The 23,343-nt window shown below is 45.9% G+C and overlaps 1 protein-coding gene across 3 annotated transcripts in view; it reads left to right on the plus strand.

Annotated features, from left to right (window-relative positions):
• Positions 1-23,343, plus strand: part of SCRN2 (secernin 2) — a 26,534-nt gene continuing 3,191 nt past the window's right edge. Inside the window, exons 1-6 of one of the 3 annotated variants that reach the window (XM_083408720.1) lie at positions 1-1,289; positions 16,206-16,384; positions 17,703-17,884; positions 19,403-19,602; positions 20,338-20,553; positions 22,651-22,816. In XM_083408720.1, the coding sequence (XP_083264846.1) occupies positions 1,259-1,289; positions 16,206-16,384; positions 17,703-17,884; positions 19,403-19,602; positions 20,338-20,553; positions 22,651-22,816 (974 nt within the window). In that variant the 5' untranslated portion in view covers positions 1-1,258. Of the gene's footprint in view, positions 1,290-14,229; positions 14,664-16,205; positions 16,385-17,702; positions 17,885-19,402; positions 19,603-20,337; positions 20,554-22,650; positions 22,817-23,343 lie in introns of those variants that run through there. The other 2 variants (XM_083408721.1, XM_083408722.1) reach the window with 2 other exon arrangements.

The following is a 23,343-nucleotide window of genomic DNA, read 5'->3' on the forward strand; positions in this document are numbered from 1 at the left end:
TGGTGGCTTCTTACCTTTATGATCCCAAAAGGCAACATATAGAATGGCTCGTTTCCAAAGGCTATTGAGTAACTGGTTTTGTAGGTAGCCACAGCACCCCTCGCTCTCCCCCTTCCACCATGACTCTGTGAGAAATTGTAGCTGAGGGGCAAAAAGAAGATGCTGGGGGAGATCTGAAAACCCCTTTATTGACTGAGGAGAATGAAGGGCTTTGTTAGAAAAAATCCTGAAATCTCCCTTCACCTAGACTGTTAATGTGGGGCTATATACGGTACATATTACAGTTGATTGGTTTGAGATGTGTGTAGCAATTATTTATCAACGGGGGAAACGCAGGGACAAGAAACAAACAAACACAGCATAAAAGGAAGTCTGGATGAGAGCGCTAGATCATGGGTAGGCAAACTAAGGCCCAGGGGCCAGATCCGGCCCAGTCGCCTTCTCAATCTGGCCCGCGTACAGTCTGGGAATCAGCATGTTTTTACATGAGTAGAATGTGCCCTTTTATTTAAAATACACCTCTGAGTTATTTGTGGGGCATAGGAATTCGTTCATATATTTCTTACAAATTATAGTCCGGCCCACCCCAAGGTCTGAGGGACAGTGGACCGGCTGCCTGCTGAAAAAGTTTGCAGACCCCTGCCTTAGGTGGACCAGAATGCCCCAAATTTGGTCTAATGCCTTTTGCCACACTCTGAGTCGAATGGGCAAGTTACTAGAGGGCTGGTCAGCTTAGAAGCACCCATATGACCTGCTACGTTATGGGATCAGTAGTGGAGCAAACTGTTTTGTAGGACCTTGTTCTCTTCCCCCAATCCCCAAGTGTGCTAAAGTAGAGCAGCTATAGGGATGCAGAAAAAGGCTATGGCACTATGATGACAAAACCAGAATATTCTGTTTTTACGTCTGGAAATATTATTGAGGGTTAGTTGTTGTTCCAAATGAAAATAAAGGCTGGGCACACACCGAATATTGAAAACGCATGACTGCGCCCTGCCTCACCCCGCAAAGAACATTGGGAAATGCAGTTTGTTAAGGGTGCTAGGGGGGGGCATTGCAGCTTTTTGAGGGATAAGCTAAAGTTCCCAGGATTCTTTGGGGTGGAGAGTCGTGTGCTTTAAGTAAATGGTGTGTCCATGGCCTAAAAGTCTCCAGGTTAGCAGAACTGCAGCCGTTGCTTTGGTAACAACGATCCCATCCCTGACCTGTTCCAACCCAGCTTTTGTTTCTTTCTTGACTTGGCCAGGAGGCAGGAGACATGTGCTTGTGGGGAGGCAGAGGAGAGAGAGGTATGTAACATCAGGTAATCAAGCTGTGCCATTAAGTCATAATTAGAGGATGTCTTTTTAATGAGGGCTAGCGATTGCCTTTAAAAAAATATATCAAAAGCTGTAAAATCTCAGGATGTACAGCTCTGGGACGGTTGCTATAGCAACCACCAAATCCTCCCTCACCTGTCCCAGGCATCCCAGGCCTCTTGTATGTCTTGACTTGACTGAACCAGGAAGAGGAGTGCAGTAGAAAAATGTAATATTAATAAATCTTCCTTGGCAAATGTGTGTGTGGATGCGTGTTAGAACTGCATAGAACTGCTTCTTTGCTCGTTAATGGGATATCCCCAGTAAATCAGGAGCCTTTCGGCTGGTTTCTGTGAGTTTAATAATGGGCTTGGAATTCATGGTGGGGGTACTTTGAAAAATGGGACTTACCACTTTCTAGGAGTTCGTAGCTCCTCCCTAGGGAGTGGGGTGGGATGTGCTGCTTAAAGACCGAGAGGAAAAGTTGGAAGTGAATTACATTTTATTTTAGGAATAAGTTTGGAGTGCTGGAGACCATCCATGAAATATTCCATACTTTTAAAGGCCTTTTTAGACACCTAGTCCCTCCCAAACATCTCTGTAGCTTGTAACTCAGGTGAAGAGTAGAGGGGCAGTGGACATCTCCCCCCTCCATTAATCCATCCTTAGCTTAACAACCTTAATTATTTTCACATTATGTGGGCTGATAGAGTATTAATTTAAACAGGGCAAAAAGAATATTCTGTTGCAGACTGGGTGGGAGTGTGTTGTAGTTGTGCATCTTAGAGCAAGGGGGCTGAAAACCAGAGTGAGAGGTGTTCCTGTCATGAAGCTAGCGCAGTTGGTAGATTCTGGATGCCATTAAGGCTAGCAGAGAGAAAATACTTACAGAACTGACCTTTGGCAGCGTATCTCATTCATTTCAATTAGGTTTGTGCAGGAGAACTTTCTGGTAGATTGTGCCTCCTATTCATTAATGGGTATAGAATGCTGGGTTGTGGTGACTTTGTCTCAGGCACCAATATGACAGTTGATCTTCCTCCTCCAGTAGCAAATACATGTAGAATTTAAATGGAGTTTCACACCAGTTCAATACTTCGCATATATTTCTAAATGCAGGTTCCTGTTTGGGTGATGGAAGTTTCTGTATACAGCAAATTCAAAATCTGAGCATTGGAATGGAAATTTTGGCCCCGTCCTATGCAAATATTGGAATACATTACTAGTGTTGCTTAACAAATCACTCACACTCACCCCCACCCCCCAATCTTCAGCATATCTGTATTTTCCATGAAGGGAAAACTAGCAAAGCTTGTCCTTATAATCCTTTGCTATTTGGGAAACCAAATGTTATATCTGAGTTTCAAAAAACGTATCTTTCTCGGGTTTTGGCCACAAGTTCAAATCACCAAAAAGTGGGCATTGGCTCTTTCAACTAGACACTTTGAAAATACAGATACGGTAATTTCCCAAGAGATAACTTACCACGGGAAGCATGCAGCTAATTGGGGGAGAAATCAGAAATTTAGGAACCAGAGTGAGAAGGGAGTTTGCTAACTTGCTTCGTGCACAATGGGAGTAACGTGCTTGCTTTTGGAAAGCTAAAAGCAGAAAAGGCATTCCTGGTAGGCCTGTGTGTGTGCGCGCACAGTGACACACCATAAGTCCCACTATGCTCACTGAGGCTTATTTTTGGGTAGGTGCCTAGAATTGCAGCCTTGAAATTCAAATATCCCATTTTTAAAACTTTGGACTTGCAATATCCTTACTGTGTGTGTGCATGTGTGTTTTGCTATGAATACTGCGACATACAGAGATGGATTTATTTGGAAGAATTACCCCCAAATAACTACAGGAAGCCAGGACTTCTCTGTCTTGATGGAGTTCGTTGGTTTGTTATTTGCTGCAGCAAAAGTAAAGTTCCGCAGCCTTAATAATAATAATAATGAAAAATGACTGATTTCAGTATGGTTGGTTGCCTGATGCTGGGATTGAAAGATGTGAAATGTTGGCTCACTTTCACCTGGGTGTACTATTGTTCCTGGTAATGGTAAAATGCAACACATGATCTGCCCTTCTGTTTGATTTCTCTCTTCTCCTTCAGCACCCTGCGCTCATTCCCTTCATTCCTCTTCCAGTACGGTTTCTTACACACTGGGGAATATGCACTAGGATTTGTCTAGCTGTGAAGTAAATTGGGGTGAAGACTTGTGGGGTTCTGCATTTTGTACCCTAATAAAAGAGTGTGTTTTCTACCCTACTTCTGTCTGTCTGCTTCAGCAGAAGGGCAGCAAACTGAGAGTAAGTGGGCAAAGGGGGAACAGGCAGCGGTGAGTTTAGCCTTTTCCAAGGCAAATGTTTCATGCCTAAAAAGAGGTACTGGGAGGCAAGCAAGCTAAGCTCAATATCACGCCCTCTGAATTGGTAGTGTTACTTTCCTAATACCCAGTGTGAATGGTCTGTCTAGGGTTACTCTGTGGAAAAAGGTACCTAACACACCTGCCTTTTTATCAGTCCTTTAGATGGAAATCACAGGGCTCAAACAACGATGGATAACAGCTCACCAAGTCCCTAAAGCTTTGATACCTAAAACCATCACCACTTATTGCTACCCTGAAACCATCTCCAAAGTAATATATCTCTAAAATATAATGTAGGGACACAGGTGGCGCTGTGGATTAAACCTAGGGCTTGCCGATCAGAAGGTCAGTGGTTCGAATCTCCGTGATGGGGTGAGCTCCCGTTGCTCGGTCCCTGCTCCTGCCAACCTAGCAGTTCAAAAGCACATCAAAGTTCAAGTAGATAAATAGGTACCACTCCGGTGGGAAGGTAAACGGCTTTCCATGCGCTGCTCTTGTTTGCCAGAAGCGGCTTAGTGATGCTGGCCTCATGACCCAGAAGATGTACGCCAGCTCCCTCGGCCAATAAAGCGAGATGAGAGCCAGAACCCCAGAGTCGGTCATGACTGGACCTAATGGTCGGGGGTCCCTTTACCTTTACCTTTAAAATATAACATATAAAACCAAAAAGGTGTAGAAACCTTGAGACCCAGTGCATGCGTTGTAAACTGCTGAAACCATTGCTGCTTGCTGACATTATTAACAAACATAAGTTAATTTACTTGCACAAGAGTAGAGTACATGCAAGGAGCTCTGCTTGGAAACTTTGGTTCTTACAAAACCTGGCTTGATTTTTATCCTAATTTGCTAATAACGTTGTTAAAGAAACCACAATGAAGACATACAGTGCTTTTACAACACGCTGCATTAGAAGGCAACCCACAAGGTATTAGGCACTTGAGAGAAGGGAAGCAGTGCTTGGTGAATTAAAAAGGGAAGCCAGGATTAGGGAGCGGGGGGAGGGGGGAGGAATGAAATTTAGTTCAGATTTGGAGACAAATCAATTTTCAATTTACAAACAATACACAATCTGAAACACAGCCATCCTTTGTATTTGCACTACTACGAATTTTGCTGTGCTATTCTTCAGCTGAGCAATAGGTACAAAATTGTACACTATAGGATAAAGTGTGCAGGTAAATGCATATATTCATAAAAATAGCATACAAAATACATTATATCTGGGAAATGTGCATACAAAAATGGGTGCCTTAGGAGAAATTTGTGCTAAAATGCTGGCAGTCCCCCCCCCCCCACATGTCTACTTTTTTGTATACAGTGGTACCTCAGGTTACAGACGCTTCAGGTTACAGACTCCGCTAACCCAGAAATAGTACCTCGGGTTAAGAACCTTGCTTCAGGATGAGAACAGAAATTGCGCGGTGGCAATGGGAGGCCCCATTAGCTAAAGAACAGTTTCAGGTTAAGAACGGACCTCCAGAACGAATTAAGTTCTTAACCTGAGGCACCACTGTATATAAAAAAGAAAAGCAAATTGATTCGAATAAAATATTGGAAAAATCAGAAACTGGGGGGGGGGGAGAAACAGGTTCGCCCATCCCTAATAAGGATGCAGAAGACATATGCCAGGAACTGATTGTCGCCCAGATATTGTTGGGTGACAATTCCCATCATCCCTCAATCATCTGTTATGCTGGCTGGGGCTGTTGGGAGTTGGAGTCCAACCACATTGGAAGGGCCACAGATTCTTCGGCCCTAACGCATGTCCCATGACACTAAGTCTCAGGTGTCTAGTGACCAGTACCAGTTTACTCCTAATATAGTGCTTAACTAATTTATGGAAGTGCTGCCACAAATGGCGATAGCGGCCTCTAGTTTATACGGCTTTAAAGTGGGGTTTGGTCAAATTTATAGCAGCCTCCTCCAACCTGGTGCCTTCCAGATGTTCTTTGACTCCAACTCCCATGAGCCCCAGCCATCCTGGGCAATGGTCAAAGGATGATGGGAGTTGTAGTCAGGAAGGCATCAGGCCGGGGAAGGCTGTCATAGAGAATATTATATCCATCTCCTGGTTTTAGAGGCACCATGCATTGGAATATCAGTTACTAGGAGACAATGGCGGCTGTTGTTTATTGCTGTCATTGTGGGCTTCCCATGGCCATCTGGTTGACCATCATAGAATTGTAGAGTCGGAAGGGACCATGAGGGTCATCTAGTCCAACCCCCTGCAATTCAGGAATATTTTGCCCAACGTGGGGTTCGAACCCACAACCGTGAGATTAAGAGTCTCATGCTCTACCAACTGAGCTATCCTTTGGACAGAGGATGCTGGACTAGATGGGCCTTTGGACAGATCCAGCAGAGTTGTTATTCAGTGGGTGGGGTGGGGTAAACAGAGAGCATTCTGCACATGAGAAGAAATGTTCTCATCTGGATTCAGTGGGGAAATGGAAGGATTGTTTCTGCGTCACTCGGCTGCCTCCCTCAAAAGCTGCTTGTTTGCCTGCCGCCTTATTGCTTTGAGGATCTTGGGAGCTATGGGCCACTCCAAGATCTGCTGCCTCGCATCCCTTTGCAAGAGCAGACATGGCAGAACAGCTCCCGGCCATTTTCCCGTGGCCACCTTTTACGTGATTTATCATCCATGCTGACAGGAGGGAGGGAATCGCTCAGCCATGTGGAACTGGTCTGGTTTCATACCACCGTGGCAGCGCATGACAAGGCAGAGCTTCTGATGTATGGGATGCTCTGAATCAAAAACTTTTTTTTTAGTTAATTGATACAGAAGAAAACTCTTTCATAGCTGGAAGGAGAATCAGCACTGGGAAAACTGAATCTAGCTCAGACCCCCACCCCCTGCCCCTGGAGACTGATGGTGGATGGTGCTTGGGGTCTAGCAAGAAAAGTTCTGGGGTTGACCCTGACCCTCTATTAATCTTGAAATGGTGTTGGGGGGGGTGGCCCTAGGAATCCTGCTTCCTTCACAGAAGTTTTTTTAAAAATGTTTGTGTGGTTGTCCTTTTTTTGTGGGGGGTGCTTATAAATTCTTCTTCTTCTTCTTCTTCTTCTTCTTCTTCTTCTTCTTCGTCGTCGTATACCACTCTTCATTTGTAGATCCCAGGGCGGTTCACAGCATAAAAATACAAGATAAAAGCACAAAATACATAATAAAAACAAGAACAAAAATGAAAAGATAACCCTGAATGGTGTTCCTGTCTCTTCCAAGGATTTATTTTCTTTCTTTCTTTTTCAATTTTTAAAATTAATTTTCCACAAAATTTTTAAGACGAACAAACGAACAAACATACATCCTAATTGTAATTAAACCAATCTTAATATCATTGTTAAGTGACTTCCTCAAATCCCCCTGGTTGAATTTTATTGTATAACATTTTAACAAGTTTCCAAAATCAATCTTCTCAAAAGAAATTAACTTGATCACGCTTGCAAGGATTTCTTGGCTATAGCTCAGAACTGCCAGCCTTGTTGGGCTTCACCAGTAGATCAGGGCGATGGATTGTCTCGTTTGGCACCCTGTTCTCACAAGGGCCAGCCAGACCTCTGTGGGAACCTCGCAAGCAGGCCTCAACCTCAACAGCCCTCTCCCCTCCTGCGGCCCATGATGTTGCTAGTTCTGATCCCAGACCCCAGTGACTGCCTTGAAGACCAAACCAAGGTCCTGCTCAGAATAGACCCACTGCAGTCAATGGATGTGACTAACTTTGCTCCATTCATTTCAGTGGGTCTACTTATAAGCCTCTTGGGCTTGCCGATCAGAAGGTGGGCGGTTCAGATCCCTGTGACGGGGTGAGCTCCCATTGCTCTGTCCCAGCTCCTGCCAACCTAGCACTTCAAAAGCATGCCAATGCAAGTACAGTGGTACCTCAGTTTAAGTACTTAATTCGTTCCGGAGATCCATTCTTAACCTGAAACTGTTCTTAACCTGAAGCACCATGTTAGCTAATGGGGCCTCCTGCTGCCGCCGCGTTGCCAAAGCACAATTTCTGTTCTCATCCTGAAGCAAAGTTCTTAACCTGAAGCACTATTTCTGGGTTAGTGGAGTCTGCAACCTGAAGCGTATGTAACCTGAGGTACCACTGTAGATAAATAGGTACTGCTGCGGCAGGAAGGTAAACGGCGTTTCTTTGCGCTCTGGTTTCCATCACGGTGTCCTGTTGCACCAGAAGCCGTTCAGTTCTGCTGGCCACATGACCCGGAAGGCTGTCTGTGGACAAACGCCGGCTCCCTCGGCCTGTAAGCAAGATGAGCGCCGCAAACCCATAGTCGCCTTTGTCTGGGCTTAACCGTCCTGGCGTCCTTTACCTTTTTACCTACTTAGTTGAATGCAACCCTAAATTTGAAAACTGTGTGATTTGGTCCATACTGTTTCAACTTCTAGTTCTCCTTTTTCCCCCCTCATGATATTTTGAACTGGTTATTTGTCAGGCAGCAGCCTCTTATGGGTTAATTGGTAGTGGAATTAGGCTTTGGAGAGACTTTTGAGTTCACATCCCCACTCATTTTACTGGGTGATCTCAGACCATTGTCTAATGTGCTTCTCAGTGCTGTGGTGAGGGTTAAGCAAGAGGTAGTTAAGCCTGGCCTGAACTCCTTGGAAGAAGGATGGGATAAACACTGGGTAGAAGAGCAGGACATTCTGGGGTCAAATCAGAAACTGGGACGGACAGCTTCTGTAAATCCGGGACTGTCTCTGGAAAATAGCGGCACTTGGGGTGGGGGGTGGGGTCTGTTAAGGTCCCAGGATCCTTTGGGGGAAGTCATGGGCTTTAAATGTGTGCTGTAAAGGTAAAGGTACCCCTGCCCGTATGGGCCAGTCTTGCCAGACTCTAGGGTTGTGCGCCCATCTCACTCTAAAGGCCGGGAGCCAGCGCTGTCCGCAGACACTTCCGGGTCACGTGGCCAGCGTGACAAGCTGCATCTGGCGAGCCAGCGCAGCACACGGAACGCCGTTTACCTTCCCGCTGGTAAGCGGTCCCTATTTATCTACTTGCACCCGGGGGTGCTTTCGAACTGCTAGGTTGGCAGGCGCTGGGACCGAACAATGGGAGCGCACCCCGCCGCGGGGATTCGAACCGCCGACCTTTCGATCGGCAAGTCCTAGGTGCTGAGGCTTTAACCCACAGTGCCACCCGCGTGCTGAATATCCTTTAAATGTCTAGTGTGGATCTGCCCATTAAAAGCCGCTTTGTAACACATTTCAGGCATAACATTACCACATGGGGAGACTTGTTGCTAAGCTCCCTTGGGAATTATCCACTCCCAGTCCCTTTTCCGAGCAATGTGTCACACACACTGTTTGAAGAGCACCTGGAGATAGAATCTCCATTACCCAATATATTTGTGGAAGATATTCTCTTCTCCCTCCCTCCCCCCACCTCACCTCAGCTTATTATTTCAAAACATAAGCGGGGAGGGATGGGAGTTACTCCCTTGAACAGCCGGTCGGACAGGACCAAAGCACTTCCGACCGATCCAGAAGCTACGGTCGGCCTGCATTTTTCATCTCAGGTTTTCTGTCACCTCCGTGGTGGGAAAAGGGGTACAGGGCGGGAGAGAGAGAGAGTGTTTTAAAAAAAGACTCTAAAATTGAAATGAAAAGGATCTCCCATCCCCACCCAAAATTCTTCGAAACACCCACTCCCAAATCAAATCGTTCTCCTCCAGAATAAACGATGCAAACTTTGCAAACTTTAATGTGCGTAAAGCTTGACTGCGTTGAAAATGTGCGCTTTTTAAAATAAAATAATTGATCCATACAGTGCTTAAATTATGGAGTGAAAGGTAGAGAGGCCCTTAATAAAATCTACAAGCTCGATTCCCCACAAATATCAGCTGACTGATGCCAAATGAAGACTCATCTACACCTGTTTGCAGTCAATCCCTCTTCCTATGCAACTCTGAAAATTATAACTGTGGCTGGGGTGGGTGGGAGAAATAGGAGTCTCCTAACAACTCTCAGTACCATTTAACAAACTACAGCTGCCACGGTCATGGGTCCAAGAGGTGTTTATTTTTTGCCCCACCGCTTTTCCCGAGAAAACCCCTCTTAATCTTAATACAAGATCTGGATAGAGAGATAAAAGCAGACCCTCCAAGTGTCCCTATTTTCCAGGGACATCCCTGATTTAGAGAACCTGTCATGGTTTCTGATTTGATCCCAGTATGTCCCACTTTTCCTTCGTATGTCCCTATTTTCGTTGGAGAAATGTTGGAGGGTATGGAGTTATCTGCCCCCCTGAGCTGCCTGAAGGCAATCCTGTGTAAGGAAGGGTTGTTGTTTTTTAAAGTTTAATGTTTTATTATGTTTTTATCTATGTTGGAAGCTGCCCAGAGTAACTGGGGCAACCCAGTCAGATGTGTAGGGTATAAATAGCAAACGATCATTATGAAATAGGACGTCCCTATTGTCACCAGAGAAATGTCGGAGGGTATGTAAAAAGGCCTTTCCAAAGTATCACACATCACTTTGGAATTCAACATGAAGGGCAGAACTTTCTTGAAGGGTGAGGTTCCAACTCCTGGAGCAGGAGAAGGTGGAGTCTCTGGGGCATAGCTCAGAAAGCTCAGACTGGATTGAGATCCAGCCTGAACCAACCGGTTGCAGAGGAGGAAAACCTATGGGTGACGCAACAGGGTGTAACATCCATATAAATAATGCCTGGGGTACAAATCGGAGGAGGCCACCGGACCAGCAACTCCAACTCTGTAAGGGAGTGTATCTTGTTATCTGTATCTTACTTTCTCCACCCTTGTCCTCTTTTTGTTGTTGTTGTTGATTGTTTGTTTTTAAATCAAGTGGACACTTTCGCTTACTCCAAAGAACTTGCTCAGGCTTGATTTAAGTGGGTGCAAAAATTGGAGCCGGATCTAAAGGAGGGTGTCACAGTCACAGGCCAATTGGGAAATGGGTGTGTACCCAAAATGGGAGAATCATTTGCACCCACCTAGCAGTGCTCAGAGAGTGTGTGAAGAATAAACATGGGACTTAAGATGCCCAGCAGCAAGGCAGGCCTTGGAACCAAAGGCCTGGTTATCATCCCTGAGTACTTGCACTCTTAATGGTTTTTACAAGACATCTGTCAAATCATTTTCTTCCTAGGTTTTACCTGGGCTTCTTGCAACTTTTTTCTTTAAGGCTACAATAAATCCATATTATTAGGGACGCGGGTGGCGCTGTGGGTTAAACCACAGAGCCTAGGACTTGCTGATCAGAAGTTCAGCGGTTTGAATCCCTGCAACGGGGTGAGCTCCCGTTGCTCGGTCCCTGCACCTGCCAACCTAGCAGTTCAAAAGCACGTCAAAGTGCAAGTAGATAAATAGATACCACTCCAGCAGGAAGGTAAATGGGTTTCCGTGTGCTGCTCTGGTTCGCCAGAAGCGGCTTAGTCATGCTGGCCACATGACCTGGAAAGCTGTACACCGGCTCCCTTGGCCAATAAAGCGAGATGAGCGCCACAACCCCAGAGTCGGCCACGACTGGACCTAATGGTCAGGGGTCCCTTTACCTTTACCTTAAATCCATATTCTTTTTAAAGAACAGAACAGTAGTTCAGTCTCCCCAATTGTAGATTTCTGTAGCGCTTCTCTTCCATCTTTTTAAAAAAGGCATAGTTTTCAGGTGTGCAAAGATGTTTTGAGTCGGTAGGCCTATTGCCGCGCATGTACAGTTTGGCACAACCTCACTACTGCCTTTCTTGACAATAACATTTTTTTAAACTGTCTTTTAATTGCCCCATTTGCCTATTTTTTTTAAAAAAATAAAATATTTATGCAGTAGTACTTAAATGAAAAAGTGCTTCAGGCAAATTTTTAAATTGATTTTAAAATGCTCCATTTCCAGTCTTTCCAAACACCTCCATTTTTCATATAACCCCATCCCCAACATTCTGTTTTTAAAAAGTAATTGCAGAATGTCCCTGACTTTTTTAGTCTTTTAGTGTGACTTTTATAAAATGATTTTAATGGTAGTATTAATTTGAGAATTGCATACTCAGTAATCCCCATTTGTATGAAAGCTGGTAAGACTGCTTGATAAAATTGCTCTATCTGTGAGTTGCTGTTACTGACGGCACGTTTCTGTTGTTGTTCTTTGTAATGTTTTGAAAAAAACATAACAAAACATTAAATAACAGACACAGACTTGGGGGGGGGGGTTTAGAAAAGTCACAAGGAAATCCACTGACTATTTTGGGATGAATTAAAGATGAATGGGAAAATGCATAAACACCACACAGGCAAATCAGGATGAATGCACTTTGTTGTAGAACTGCCCTGTAAACAAACCAGAACAAATGCTGAATAAGAATTGGGCCTAGTCTAACCACTGCATAAGCTCTGTGCGAGCAAATCAGAATAAACATGGAATAAACAGGTCATCTACTGGCACCCTTGGATTTTGCACCTTGAGCATCAAAAGGTCTTGTTGCTGCCTTTTCGAAGAGTCCTAGGGATGGAGCAGAGGAGATTTGGGAGGGTCAAGGACAGATTAGAAAGGAGAAGCAAGCCTCAAGGGGAGTTTAGAGAAGCATGTCATGAACTAAAATGACCTGTTTATTCAGCATTCATCCTGTAAATTTTTGCACAAAATTTGTGGGGAGCTTAGATGGTGCTGACGATTAACTGAGTGTCCAGTCTTATATTTGCTTGTGTTGTGTATACGACATGGTGTCAAGCAATTGTGATCCCACACGCTTTCCAGTTCATCACTCTTCTTATCACAAAAAGCCAGCAACTTTAATTCTGTGGTCCAAATTTGTTGGTATGTGATTGAATCCCACCCAAAAACAGCAAGAAACCAGAAGGGGGCTGAGGCAGAGCTTGGACCGATATATTTTCCTGTCTGATGCACATAATAACAACAACAACAACAACAACAACAATTTATTATTTGTACCCCGCCCATCTGGCTGGGTTTCCCCAGCCACTCTGGGCGGCTTCCACAAACACCAAAAATACACTAAGATGTCACACATTAAAAACTTCCCTGAACAGGGCTGCCTTAAGATGTCTTCTGAATGTCAGGTAGTTGTTTATCTCAAGATGGCATCCCCCTTCTATTCCGGAAGTTGACCAAACTCCAACACTGGCGACGGGCTGGCACACTTCACGACAGCAGACAGGCCATGTGGCAAACACAAAAACTCATACCAGCGTACCCCACCCTCTGCTGGCTGAGGCAGCCACCTCCCTCTGCTTAATGTTAGTGCCAACCTTCCATGAAGCCTGTGGGCTTGCCAGACATGGAGCACAATCCGCTGGGAAATTCTGCCCCATCAAAATGAATGGGAAAGCACAAGAGGGAGGACAGAGGCTAAAGATAGGAAAGCAGTAGTAGACAAGAAAGAACTGTAAACACTTGACCAGCTGGGTCCCTTCTCCCTACTCAGACAGACATTCGGCAGACACAGCTTCCCCAGGGCGCCAATTTGAAAGACCAAAGTCCGCCAGTGAATTTAGAACCAACAGCCTGGAGATGAAGAGCCATCAAAGACCATCTTATGTGGGCTTGATGGTATCTGAAGCTGGCAGACTCCATTTTCCAGAAGGTTGAGACCCCCGACCTCCAAGGTCAACAACTTCTGGCTGCATTATAGTCAAGAGCTACAAAAGCTGGATTGCCAGGCAATTTCTCAGGGGCTCAGCAAGGCCTTGTTTCTCAACTGTGAACAGCCTGTTTTCATCCAAGCTGCTCATATTATGTACCTTGTAACGTAAAGGATGTGGTTTCTGTTTGCTTGTTTTCCTCTACCCTCCCCTTCCCTTTTGTCTTTTGTGCCCTAACCTTCTAGACTGTAAGCCTGAGGGAAGAGATGGCGTTGTTTTTATTTGTCTCTGCAAGCGAAGAATTGGGGGGGGGGGATATTTAAATAAAATAAAAATGATAGTAAGGCCGGCCTCCTGTATATTTAGTAGTTGTGGGAAAGAGGGCCTCCCAGCAGGGGAATTTCAGCAGATGTAGCTTGCATGAGCAGTTGTCAGATGCCTTCCTGGCCTGGCTCCAGGGATGGCAAGCTACACCTGCTGAAACTCCCTCTTGTACACAACGATTAAAGGCCCAGGAGCCCTATCCTTGAAGCTGGGCATCTTCGGTGTGCAAGACCACAATGGGTTCAGCACCGGATTACTAAATAGACAGAGTAGGCACTAGCCTTTTAGGGGCCCAGCAATAATGGATGAAAATAAAATGGATTTGATCTTGAAATGAAATTACAATCAAGCTGTGTTTGTGGGAGGGGGGGTGTGCTCTTGGTTTGTTTTTGTTTTATTATGTATTTTGCATTCTCATTTTGTATTTTCCTGTTGCGAACCGCCCTGGGCTCTTCCAATGAGGAGTGGTAGACACATTGAACAAAACAACAATGGGGGTTCATTGGGAGAATTTCCTGCCTCGTGAGAAGGACTTTTTTCTTTCGTGCCCTAACCTTCTAGACTGTAATCCTGAGGGAAGAGTTGGTGTTGTTTTTATTTATCTCTGCGAGCGAAGAATTGGGGGGGGGGGTATTTAAATAAAATAAAAATTATAGTAAGGCCGACTTCTTGTATTTGGACTTTCCCAACGAGCTATTTGGACTTTCCACCTCGGGGCCCCCCAAACACCTTAAGTTGGGCCAGGTTTGCGTCTGAAGACACTTGAGTAACTTTTTTTTTTTACTACTTCGCTTTGTCCACTCTTAAGAGAAACCTGCGTTTCACGTCCTGGGCTCCGTACGTGATCGAAGAGCGCCCTCTAGTGTCCCTCTGCGGCAACGACAGCATCACGCACCCACCCCAAGCCCCACACACGTTTTCTTAATAAATCATCCAAGCAGCTCCAAACATAAGCCGGCCCTAGCGCCGCCGGTTCTCCGATGCCGTCTTCAGCTTTGCAAAGTTTGACCCCGGTTCGCTGCAGACGGCGGACACGTCTCCTCCCGGAACGCGACAGATCCGGAAGACGCGGTGGGGGAAGGCTAGTCGGGGCTCCTGCCTCCTGCATCGGAAGCCTGTAAGAGCCGTGGGGGATTGGGGGCTGGTGGGAGGGAGTGCACGCGCGAGAAAGGGATTTTATCAAGGGATATAATATTTTATCAAGAGCTAGAATATAACTCTGCAGGCCCTGGGCAAAGCAGAAGGGGGAACAGCTGCAAGCGTAATAGCAAATAGTAAACGGACCAGCATGGTGAATCGGCTCGATTGTAGCTGGAGGAAGAGGAGGAGGAGGAGCGAATGAGCCGCTTCAAAAAGGGATATATTGCGAAGGGCCTGCGAGAGTTTAGGAAAAAGTGCAATAGTCACCGCCAAGCCCTGGCTGCTGCAGGGCTTGGGGGAGGTAGGGCGATCTTTGTAAAGTATCATTGAGCAGGGACCCCACCCCGCAAGGCCTGCTAGGATAGACGTGGGTGAGTCGGTGGGTGCATAATAATAATAATTAAATTTATTATTTGCACCCCACCCATCTGGCTGGGTTGCCCCAGCCACCCTGGGAGGCTTCCAACATAGATAGAAGCATAATAAAACATCAAACATTAGAAACTGCACCGTGGCACATGCCCTCTTATTGTGCATGCCATGAAAAGGTTACAGGGTGCAAGGTTCTCTGCCGTGCATAGCACACACTGGAGAGAGAGCTGGGGTTTAAATATTGCAAAAAAAAAAAAAAAAAAAAAAAAAAGGCTTGTGAAAAGTTTGGGCCCTGCAAAGGGGTTGGGGGAGGGAGAACATTAGGAAGCAGTGACGACAGGGCTTTTTTTCAACCGGAACTCGGTGGAACCGAGTTCCGGTGCATTTCAGGTGGGTGCCTTGCCATTATAAGAGAACAGTAGAGGCATTATTCTTGAGTTCCAGCACCTCTTTTCATACAGGTGTTTGTAGGAGTGGCATATAAGCGTTTAAAGGAGCCTGCTGTCCCTGTTTGTGACAGCTATCTTTGCATACCTTGAGCTGTGATAAGGCTACGATCCTAACCTCGCTTGTTAGGGAGTAAAAGGTAAAGGTAAAGGTACCCCTGCCCGTATGGGCCAGTCTTGACAGACTCTAGGGTTGTGCGCTCATCTCACTCTATAGGCCGGGAGCCAGCGCTGTCCGCAGACACTTCCGGGTCACGTGGCTAGCGTGACAAGCTGTATCTGGCGAGCCAGCGCAGCACACAGAACGCCGTTTACCTTCCTGCTGGTAAGCGGTCCCTATTTATCTACTTGCACCCAGGGGTGCTTTCGAACTGCTAGGTTGGCAGGCGCTGGGACTGAACGACGGGAGCACACACCGCTGGGGGGATTCGAACTGCCAACCATGCGATCGGCAAGTCCTAGGCGCTGAGGTTTTACCCACAGTGCCACCCGCGTCCCTTGGTGTTAGGGAGTAGGTCGCACTGAATTCAACAGGGCTTTGTTTTCAGTAGGCATGCTTAGCACTGCATTGGACAGTAGCTTCAAATAAAGTGGGAGAGACTTTCCCGCCAGGTCAGAAAGCAGAGAGAATCTCATGCAACACTTAGCAGGAGTGGAAGCTACAATCTCCAGCTGTTGTCTTGTTGTCTTATTGCCTGTAGATAAAATGACTGACCCTTGTCCCTGTCGACCCTCCTCCTGCGACTGCTTCGTCTCTCTTCCCCCGGCCTCTGCGGCCAGAGAGATCATATTTGGCAAGAATTCTGACCGGCCGAGGGATGAAGTCCAAGAGGTAGTCTATTTCCCAGCCAGAAGCCATGCCAAGGGGGCAAAGGTCCAGGTGAGCTAAAATCCAGCAGGCAGCATGGGAACACGGAGCTGCATTTGTGGGAGAGGGCTATGTTCTAGAAAGTAATGAGGACTCACATCTCCAACGTATCTATTGCTGTGGTCCATCCTAAATCAGGGCACACAAACCACCCCCTAATTACTAGCATATACATTCTCTATGAACAGAACAGTGACCAGGTTTGCAGGCAGTGCTAAGCCAAACTATGCTTTATCAAACTCTGGTTTAGCACACTGGTCCTCAAACTTTTTTCTCTGGGCCACACTTACACAATAAGTATTTTGCTCCTGCCACACCAAAATTTCGTTGATAATTGGAAAACGAAAAGATTACAACTAGGATTGTCATCAGTATGACCTGGTGCTTTCTGTTCTCATTTTGAAAATATATCTGTCCATATTCTGCAAATAAAAACAATTGCTTTATACTACACTGAAATGTTTAAATGCTTGATTGTCCTTAAATCTTCCTACCACATTTGTCATTATCTTCTGGCACATCAGTGTGGCTTGCCATACTTGTTGAGAACTGCTGGTTTAGCATGAACATATGGAGTCCATGGTGACTTTGCTTCTACTGCTTTGCTGTGCGGCAGCCTATGGTTTGGCCTAACATGCCGTCTGAACCTGGGTTCATGGTTTGTCTTGCTCCAGACAAACCATGAACTGCAGCCAAGGCTTGTTCTTGTTTGCATCCCATGGTCTGTGCAGGAGACAAACCATAGGCTCAGGTTTGGGCAGCGTGCTAAGCCAAACCATGGATTAGCTCACTGCAAAACATCAGGACCAGAGAAGGAGCAAAGCAGCGGTAATCTTCCCTTGAGTAGCCTGCACACTTGGCATTATGTGTGAATTGAGACACTCTCAGAAAAGAGGTGGCAGAATCTGTCCTTAATGCACTGCCAGCACTGCCGTTCTGGAGTCCTGTGTTCCAATCTAGGTACTAACGTATTAAGAAAGACGTCGGGAAATTGGAGTATGTATAGAGGATGGCAAGTTATGTTCACATTAACACCTTGGAGCACAGTGAAGTGTGTGTGTGTGTCCGTGTCCGTGTCCCTCCCCCCACATTTAAAAGCTCTTTTCCCCATAGCTGTTCAGATCAGCACAGCTTCATTAGTGTCAGATTCATTTCAGTAGGGTGCTGATGGAGAGGGGATATCTTTACCCTATGCAAAGATGAATTAGGAATGGCTTGAGGAACAACGCTTCGAACAGGGAAGCGTATCACTCTTTTTTGTGAGCAAGACAACAAAAATAATGAAAGCACCAGCGTGGACTTTTGTTTCAAAGGCTGCCTTTCTTCCCAGTGCACATATATTGAAGTGGACCAGGTTGAGAAGACCCATGCGGTCATTCTCAGCCGACCAGCCTGGCTCTGGGGAGCCGAGATGGGGGCCAACGAGCACGGGGTCTGCATCGGCAATGAAGGGGTGTGGACCAAGGAGCCCGTGGCAGAGGAGGAAGCCTTGCTGGGCATGGATCTCGTCAGGTAAGAGGCGACATGTTGGGTGACTGTGAATCATCAGCTTGCGCCCAAGTTGTATTCTTCTCCTCTGTAATTGCATGGCCGTAGCCAGGATTTTTGTTAGGGGGCAAGCTTTCGTTAGGAGGTCAGAACTTCAGATTTGTATTGATTTTTATTGATTTAGGGGAGGTCAGCTGCCCCCCCCCCCGGTTGTGCCCATGCTGCTGGCCCACATGGAGGCTGAGATGATACTGTCATTGCATCTGGACAAAGATGGTCTGGCCTCAGTTCTTGCATCTGTATAATGGGAATGACAGTGAATGCCCTCTCAACAATTGTTCTGAGAATTGGTGAGCTAAGAAGAGTTACAGCACTATAGGTAACCATAGGTTGACCATTAGGTCCAGTCGTGACCGACTCTGGGGTTGTGATGCTCATCTCGCTTTATTGGCCAAGGGAGCCGGCGTTTGTCCACAGACAGCTTCCAGGTCATGTGGCCAGCATGACTAAGCCGCTTCTGGCAAACCAGAGCAGCGTACAGAAACGCCGTTTACCTTCCCGCCGGAGCGGTATCTATTTATCTACTTGCACTTTGACGTGCTTTTGAACTGCTTGGTTAGCAGGAGCAGGGACCGAGCAACGGGAGCTCACCCCATCGTGGGGATTCGAACTGCCGACCTTCTGATCAGCAAGTCCTAGGCTCTGTGGTTTAACCCACAGCGTCACCCATGTCCCTTTTTACAGCACTATAGTTGTTCATAATAGGAAAACAGCATCCCTGGTAGGTTTGAACACCTCCAGCAAAGGAGAGTCCACATTCCAAGGCAGTCTGTTACACAATTAAATCATCAGGAAGTTCTCCCTGATGTTTAATAAGAAAGCTTTTTCTTGTGGTTTAAGCCATTGGTTCAGGGTCTGCCTTGTCGAACTGCAGAAAACGAATTGCTTCATCGCCTGTATGACAGCCTATCAAATATTTGAAGGTGGCTATCATGTGTGTGCCCCCCCCCTTTAATCTTTCCCCCCAGACCAAATAAGAATCGCAAAGCAAACGGTTGTAATTGGTGTCCTTTAAACCTGGGTCTCCCACAGTATTGGCGGTTATTGGAGACTTGTTTATTTCTGAAACCTTTTTAGTTCTGTTCAGTTACTGCAAGATTCCCGACTCGATGAACAAAAGAGTCAAACACCGTCTGATTTTTTAATAGCGATCAGTCACGGTTTGCAAATGATCTTACTTAAAAATCCCTGGTTTGCCTAAAAGCCTCTTTTTAAAAAAAAGCTACATTGAGAAAATATATTGCTTTTTAAAGAATACTGTAATAAGTTCGGTGCATCAATTAGGGCAGAGGTGGTTAATCTGAGGGATTTGAGCTGTTGCTGGACTACAACTCCCATCATCCCTGACCAGTGACTATGTTGGCTGGGGCTCATGGGAAGCGGAGTCAACAACAACTAGAGAGCCACTGGTCATCCATCCCTGAGTAAATTAGTTCACAGCCAGGTTTGCAGAGGCAGTAATGGCTAAATAATGTATTTCAGGCTCGGTTTGGAGAGAGGCAGCAGTGCCCAGGAAGCAGTCCAGGTTATAACAACCCTCCTGGAACATTACGGCCAAGGGGGCAGTTGCAAGGAGGAGCCGACCCCCTTCATTTACCACAACACCTTCCTCCTTGCGGATCGCACTGAAGCCTGGGTTGTAGAAACAGCCGGGCGGTTTTGGGCAGCTCAAAGGATTCGAGGTGAGTACATTGCAGAAAGAGATGACAGGACACCTTAGATCTTAACAGATACACAGAACTATCTGGCGTTGCTCTTTTGCGAACGGTCAGGGCTTTTGTTTGCTTACTTTGCCGAGATTCCTGGTTCAGATTCTGCTCTGAGAAAAGTTCAGTTCGGAACCCTGTATGTGGTTAGAAAGGGCGTCTCCACCCCCATCGTTCAGCCCAGACAAAGAGGTCCAGCTCTGAGGGCCTTCTGGCGGTTCCCTCACTGTGAGAAAAGTGAAGTTACAGGGAACCAGGCAGAGGGCCTTCTTGGTAGTGGCACCCGCTCTGTGGAACGCCCTTCCATCCAATGTCAAGGAAATAAACAACTATCTGACTTTTATAAGACATCTGAAGGCAGTCCTGTTCAGGGAAGTTTTTAATGTTTGATGTTTTATTGTGTTTTTAATATTCTGTTGGGAGCCACCCAGAGTGGCTGGGGAAACCCAGCCAGATGGGCGGAGTATAAATAAATAAATAAATTATTTATTTATTTATTTATTTATTTATTTATTTATTTATTTATTTATTTGAATGTTAGTCTAGGACCTCGGATCTCCTTCGAGGAAAAAGGAAGTATATAAATGTAATAAATAAATAAAACCTCGGGCTGCTGAGATTTATTATGGAATTGTATTCCAGATCGGCTAAGCCTTTTCAAACTTCCCGCTGGTTGAGCAGGATCTCCTTGTCTCTCCTCCCACCCTGCAGAAGGAGCCCGTAACATTTCCAACCAGCTGAGCATTGGTACCGACATTACCTCTGAGCATGCGGGCCTCAGGCAACATGCCCGGGAGCAGGGATGGTGGAGTGGCCAAGGGGCGTTCAGCTTCCTGGAGGTCTTCTCTCTCACCCACCAGCCTGTGCGCATGGAGGCGGCCAAAGCTCGCTATTGTGCTGGCCAGCAGCTGCTGCACCAACATTCAGGTGTGTATCCAAAATACGTAGAGCTGTAGGGTTTTGGAAGCTTGTTTTTTGTTTTGTTTTGAAATGATTTTTATTTCATTTTACAAATGCAAAGTTTTTATAAAAGAATCCAAATACAGTGGTACCTCGGGTTACAGACGCTTCAGGTTACAGACTCCATTAACCCAGTGATAGTACCTCAGCTTAAGAACTTTGCTTCAGGATGAGAACAGAAATCGCATGGCAACGGGAGGCTCCATTAGCTAAAGTGATACCTCAGGTTAAGAATGGACCTCCAGAAGGAATTAAGTTCTTAACCCGGGGAACCACTGTATATATCCATATACAGAGTTTCCTCTGAATCTTGGAACTCCCATGACCTCCATGGGGTCCCATTTTAAACATTTAATACTACATATTCTTCAACATGCAGCCCTCCAGATGTTTTTGGCCTACAACTCCCATGATCCCTAGCTAACAGGACCAGTGGTCAGGGATGATGGGAATTGTAGTCCAAAACATCTGGAGGGCCAAAGGTTGGGGGTGGCTGTTTTATATCAATCCATGGTAATTGTTGCGCTACAAGTGAAATTGAAATCCTGCTAATGTTTCCATCTGCTTACAGTGGTCTCCTAAATAACTTAGTTTTTCCCCGTTCTTTTATAAAGTTTTTGTCCTCTTGGTTTCTGGGTTTTCCAGTCAGTTTTGCCATTTTGGCATAGTCCATCAGCTTGGTTTGCCACTCCTCTCTGGTAGGGACTTTGTCTTCTTTCCAACTCTGGGCCAATAACATCTGAGCGGTTGTTGTTCCATACATGAAGAGTCTTTTCTGCTCCTTTGGTATATCGGTACCTGTAATTCCTAATACGAAAGCTTCTGGTTTCTTAACAAAGGTTATTTTAAGCATTTTTTTCCATTTCATTATTTCTTATCTCCCAGAAAGCTTTTATTATTATTATTATTATTATTGGCTTTGTTTTGTAGAGGGAAGCGTATCCCATAGAGCCGCTTAATATTGGTTCAGATAGTCAAAAGCTCAGCCCAGCTGGTCATGTGACCCCACTGGGGTGGCAGCTGGAAATACCAACATCCTCCTGGTTGCCTAGCAAGCATCACTCAAGGAGGACCCAGAGAACTTAGCATTTGGTTTGCAACCCCATAATGTAATGGAACAGATCTATTTAAAGCAGTGTTTCCCAACCTTGGGCCTCCAGCTGTTTTTGAACTACAATTCCCATCATCCCTGACCACTGGTCTTGCTAGCTAAGGATTATGGGAGTTGTAGTCCAAAAACTGCTGGAGGCCCAAGGTTGGGAAATGCTGATTTAAAGATGTGGTTTTAGATGTAGGCTGGAACATCTATGTGGGAGTACAGTCGTACTTTCGTCTATGTAACCCTCTGGTTAAGTAAACTTCGGGATGAGTGTGCGGCAAACCCGGAAGTATTTTACCAGGTTTCGCAGTGTGTGCATATGCAAAAGCAGTCTGCGCATGTGCAGAAGCGGTCCTCAGGTTGTGGAAACCTTGGGATCTGACGAGACCTCCGGAACAGATCCTATCTGCAACTGGAGGTACCACTGTAATGGATAGATCTCTCTCTAATCCTGGCACCAGATTGGGAGATTGGTTACCTTGAGACACCTGGCTCTTGGATTTGGTGCGGTGGTTAGGCGTTGCATTTGGGCGTAGGGGGACCCACCGATCAGCTGGTGCAGAGAGAGTGCTTATGAGCACATGCAGAATGCCTCCCTTTGCCCTTAACACTCAGGAACCTCACCTAGTCCTTCTGCATGTCGGTTTGGGTGGGGCAGAAATTAGTCAAGAGGAAGTGACTCTTACACAAGTAAAAAGGCCCGGCCCAGGACATTTTGGCGCCCGATTCAGAAAATCCAAATGGGTGACCATTTTCCAACAGGCTTCGTGCGGGAGACTTCCCCAATGGATTGTTCCCAGTTGGTCCGCCTGCCTCCCACTTCGCCTCTCTTGACGGTTCCCCAGATCTGTCCCTTTGCCTTGGCTCCATAGTAGAGCAAACCTCCATCGAGTATTTGCAAATTCTGACACCCTCTTCTTCTGGTATCGGTACAGTTTCCCATCTTCCTCTTTACTGATGTGCAGGGCAGATCACCGCAGAGACCATTATGACCATCTTGAGTGACAAGGCCAGCGGGATCTGCGTCGATTCAGAAGGTTTCTGCACCACGGGAAGCATGGTGTCCGTCCTGCCGCAGGATCCCCACCTGCCTTGCATCCACTTCTTCACGGCCACGCCAGACCCTTCCAGGTAAGCCGAAAGCTCCTGCGTCGTTAAAATTGGTGAGTGCCCCTGCCAAGTTAGAGGAGCCCTGCTGGCCAACCAGAATAGCTATTGGAAGTGCATTTGTTATTTCAGGTGAGTTCCTTATTCCCCAATAATTTATTGGAACGGAAAAGAGTTTTATGTGAACAAAATAAATGCGCCTTTTACAGTTACTGAAGACCAGTCTCCAACCAATACATAATCTATTGAACGGGATAAGTGTGACGTAATCTGAAATTATCTTTCTTGTAAAACATTGTTTTCTCCCATCAGCCTTGAGATACTTATAATGATATGGTTGTGTGAAAGTTCATCCTGTCAGTATTTTATGCTTCATTTAATAAGTTCCCTTTTCTGCAGGACTTTCCGAAATATGCTTTTTTTCCAGAAAGCTGTTTTTTTTGCTCCCTAACAAAGGTATAGGACAGGTGATACTGAAATTAAACATTGAATAAAAGGAGTACAGTTGTACCTTGGCTTCCGAACGCCTTGGGAGTTGAACATTCCGGCTC

The sequence above is a fragment of the Podarcis tiliguerta genome (assembly GCF_965153285.1).
Source record: "Podarcis tiliguerta genome assembly, chromosome: 13".
Taxonomy (NCBI): Eukaryota; Metazoa; Chordata; class Lepidosauria; order Squamata; family Lacertidae; genus Podarcis; species Podarcis tiliguerta.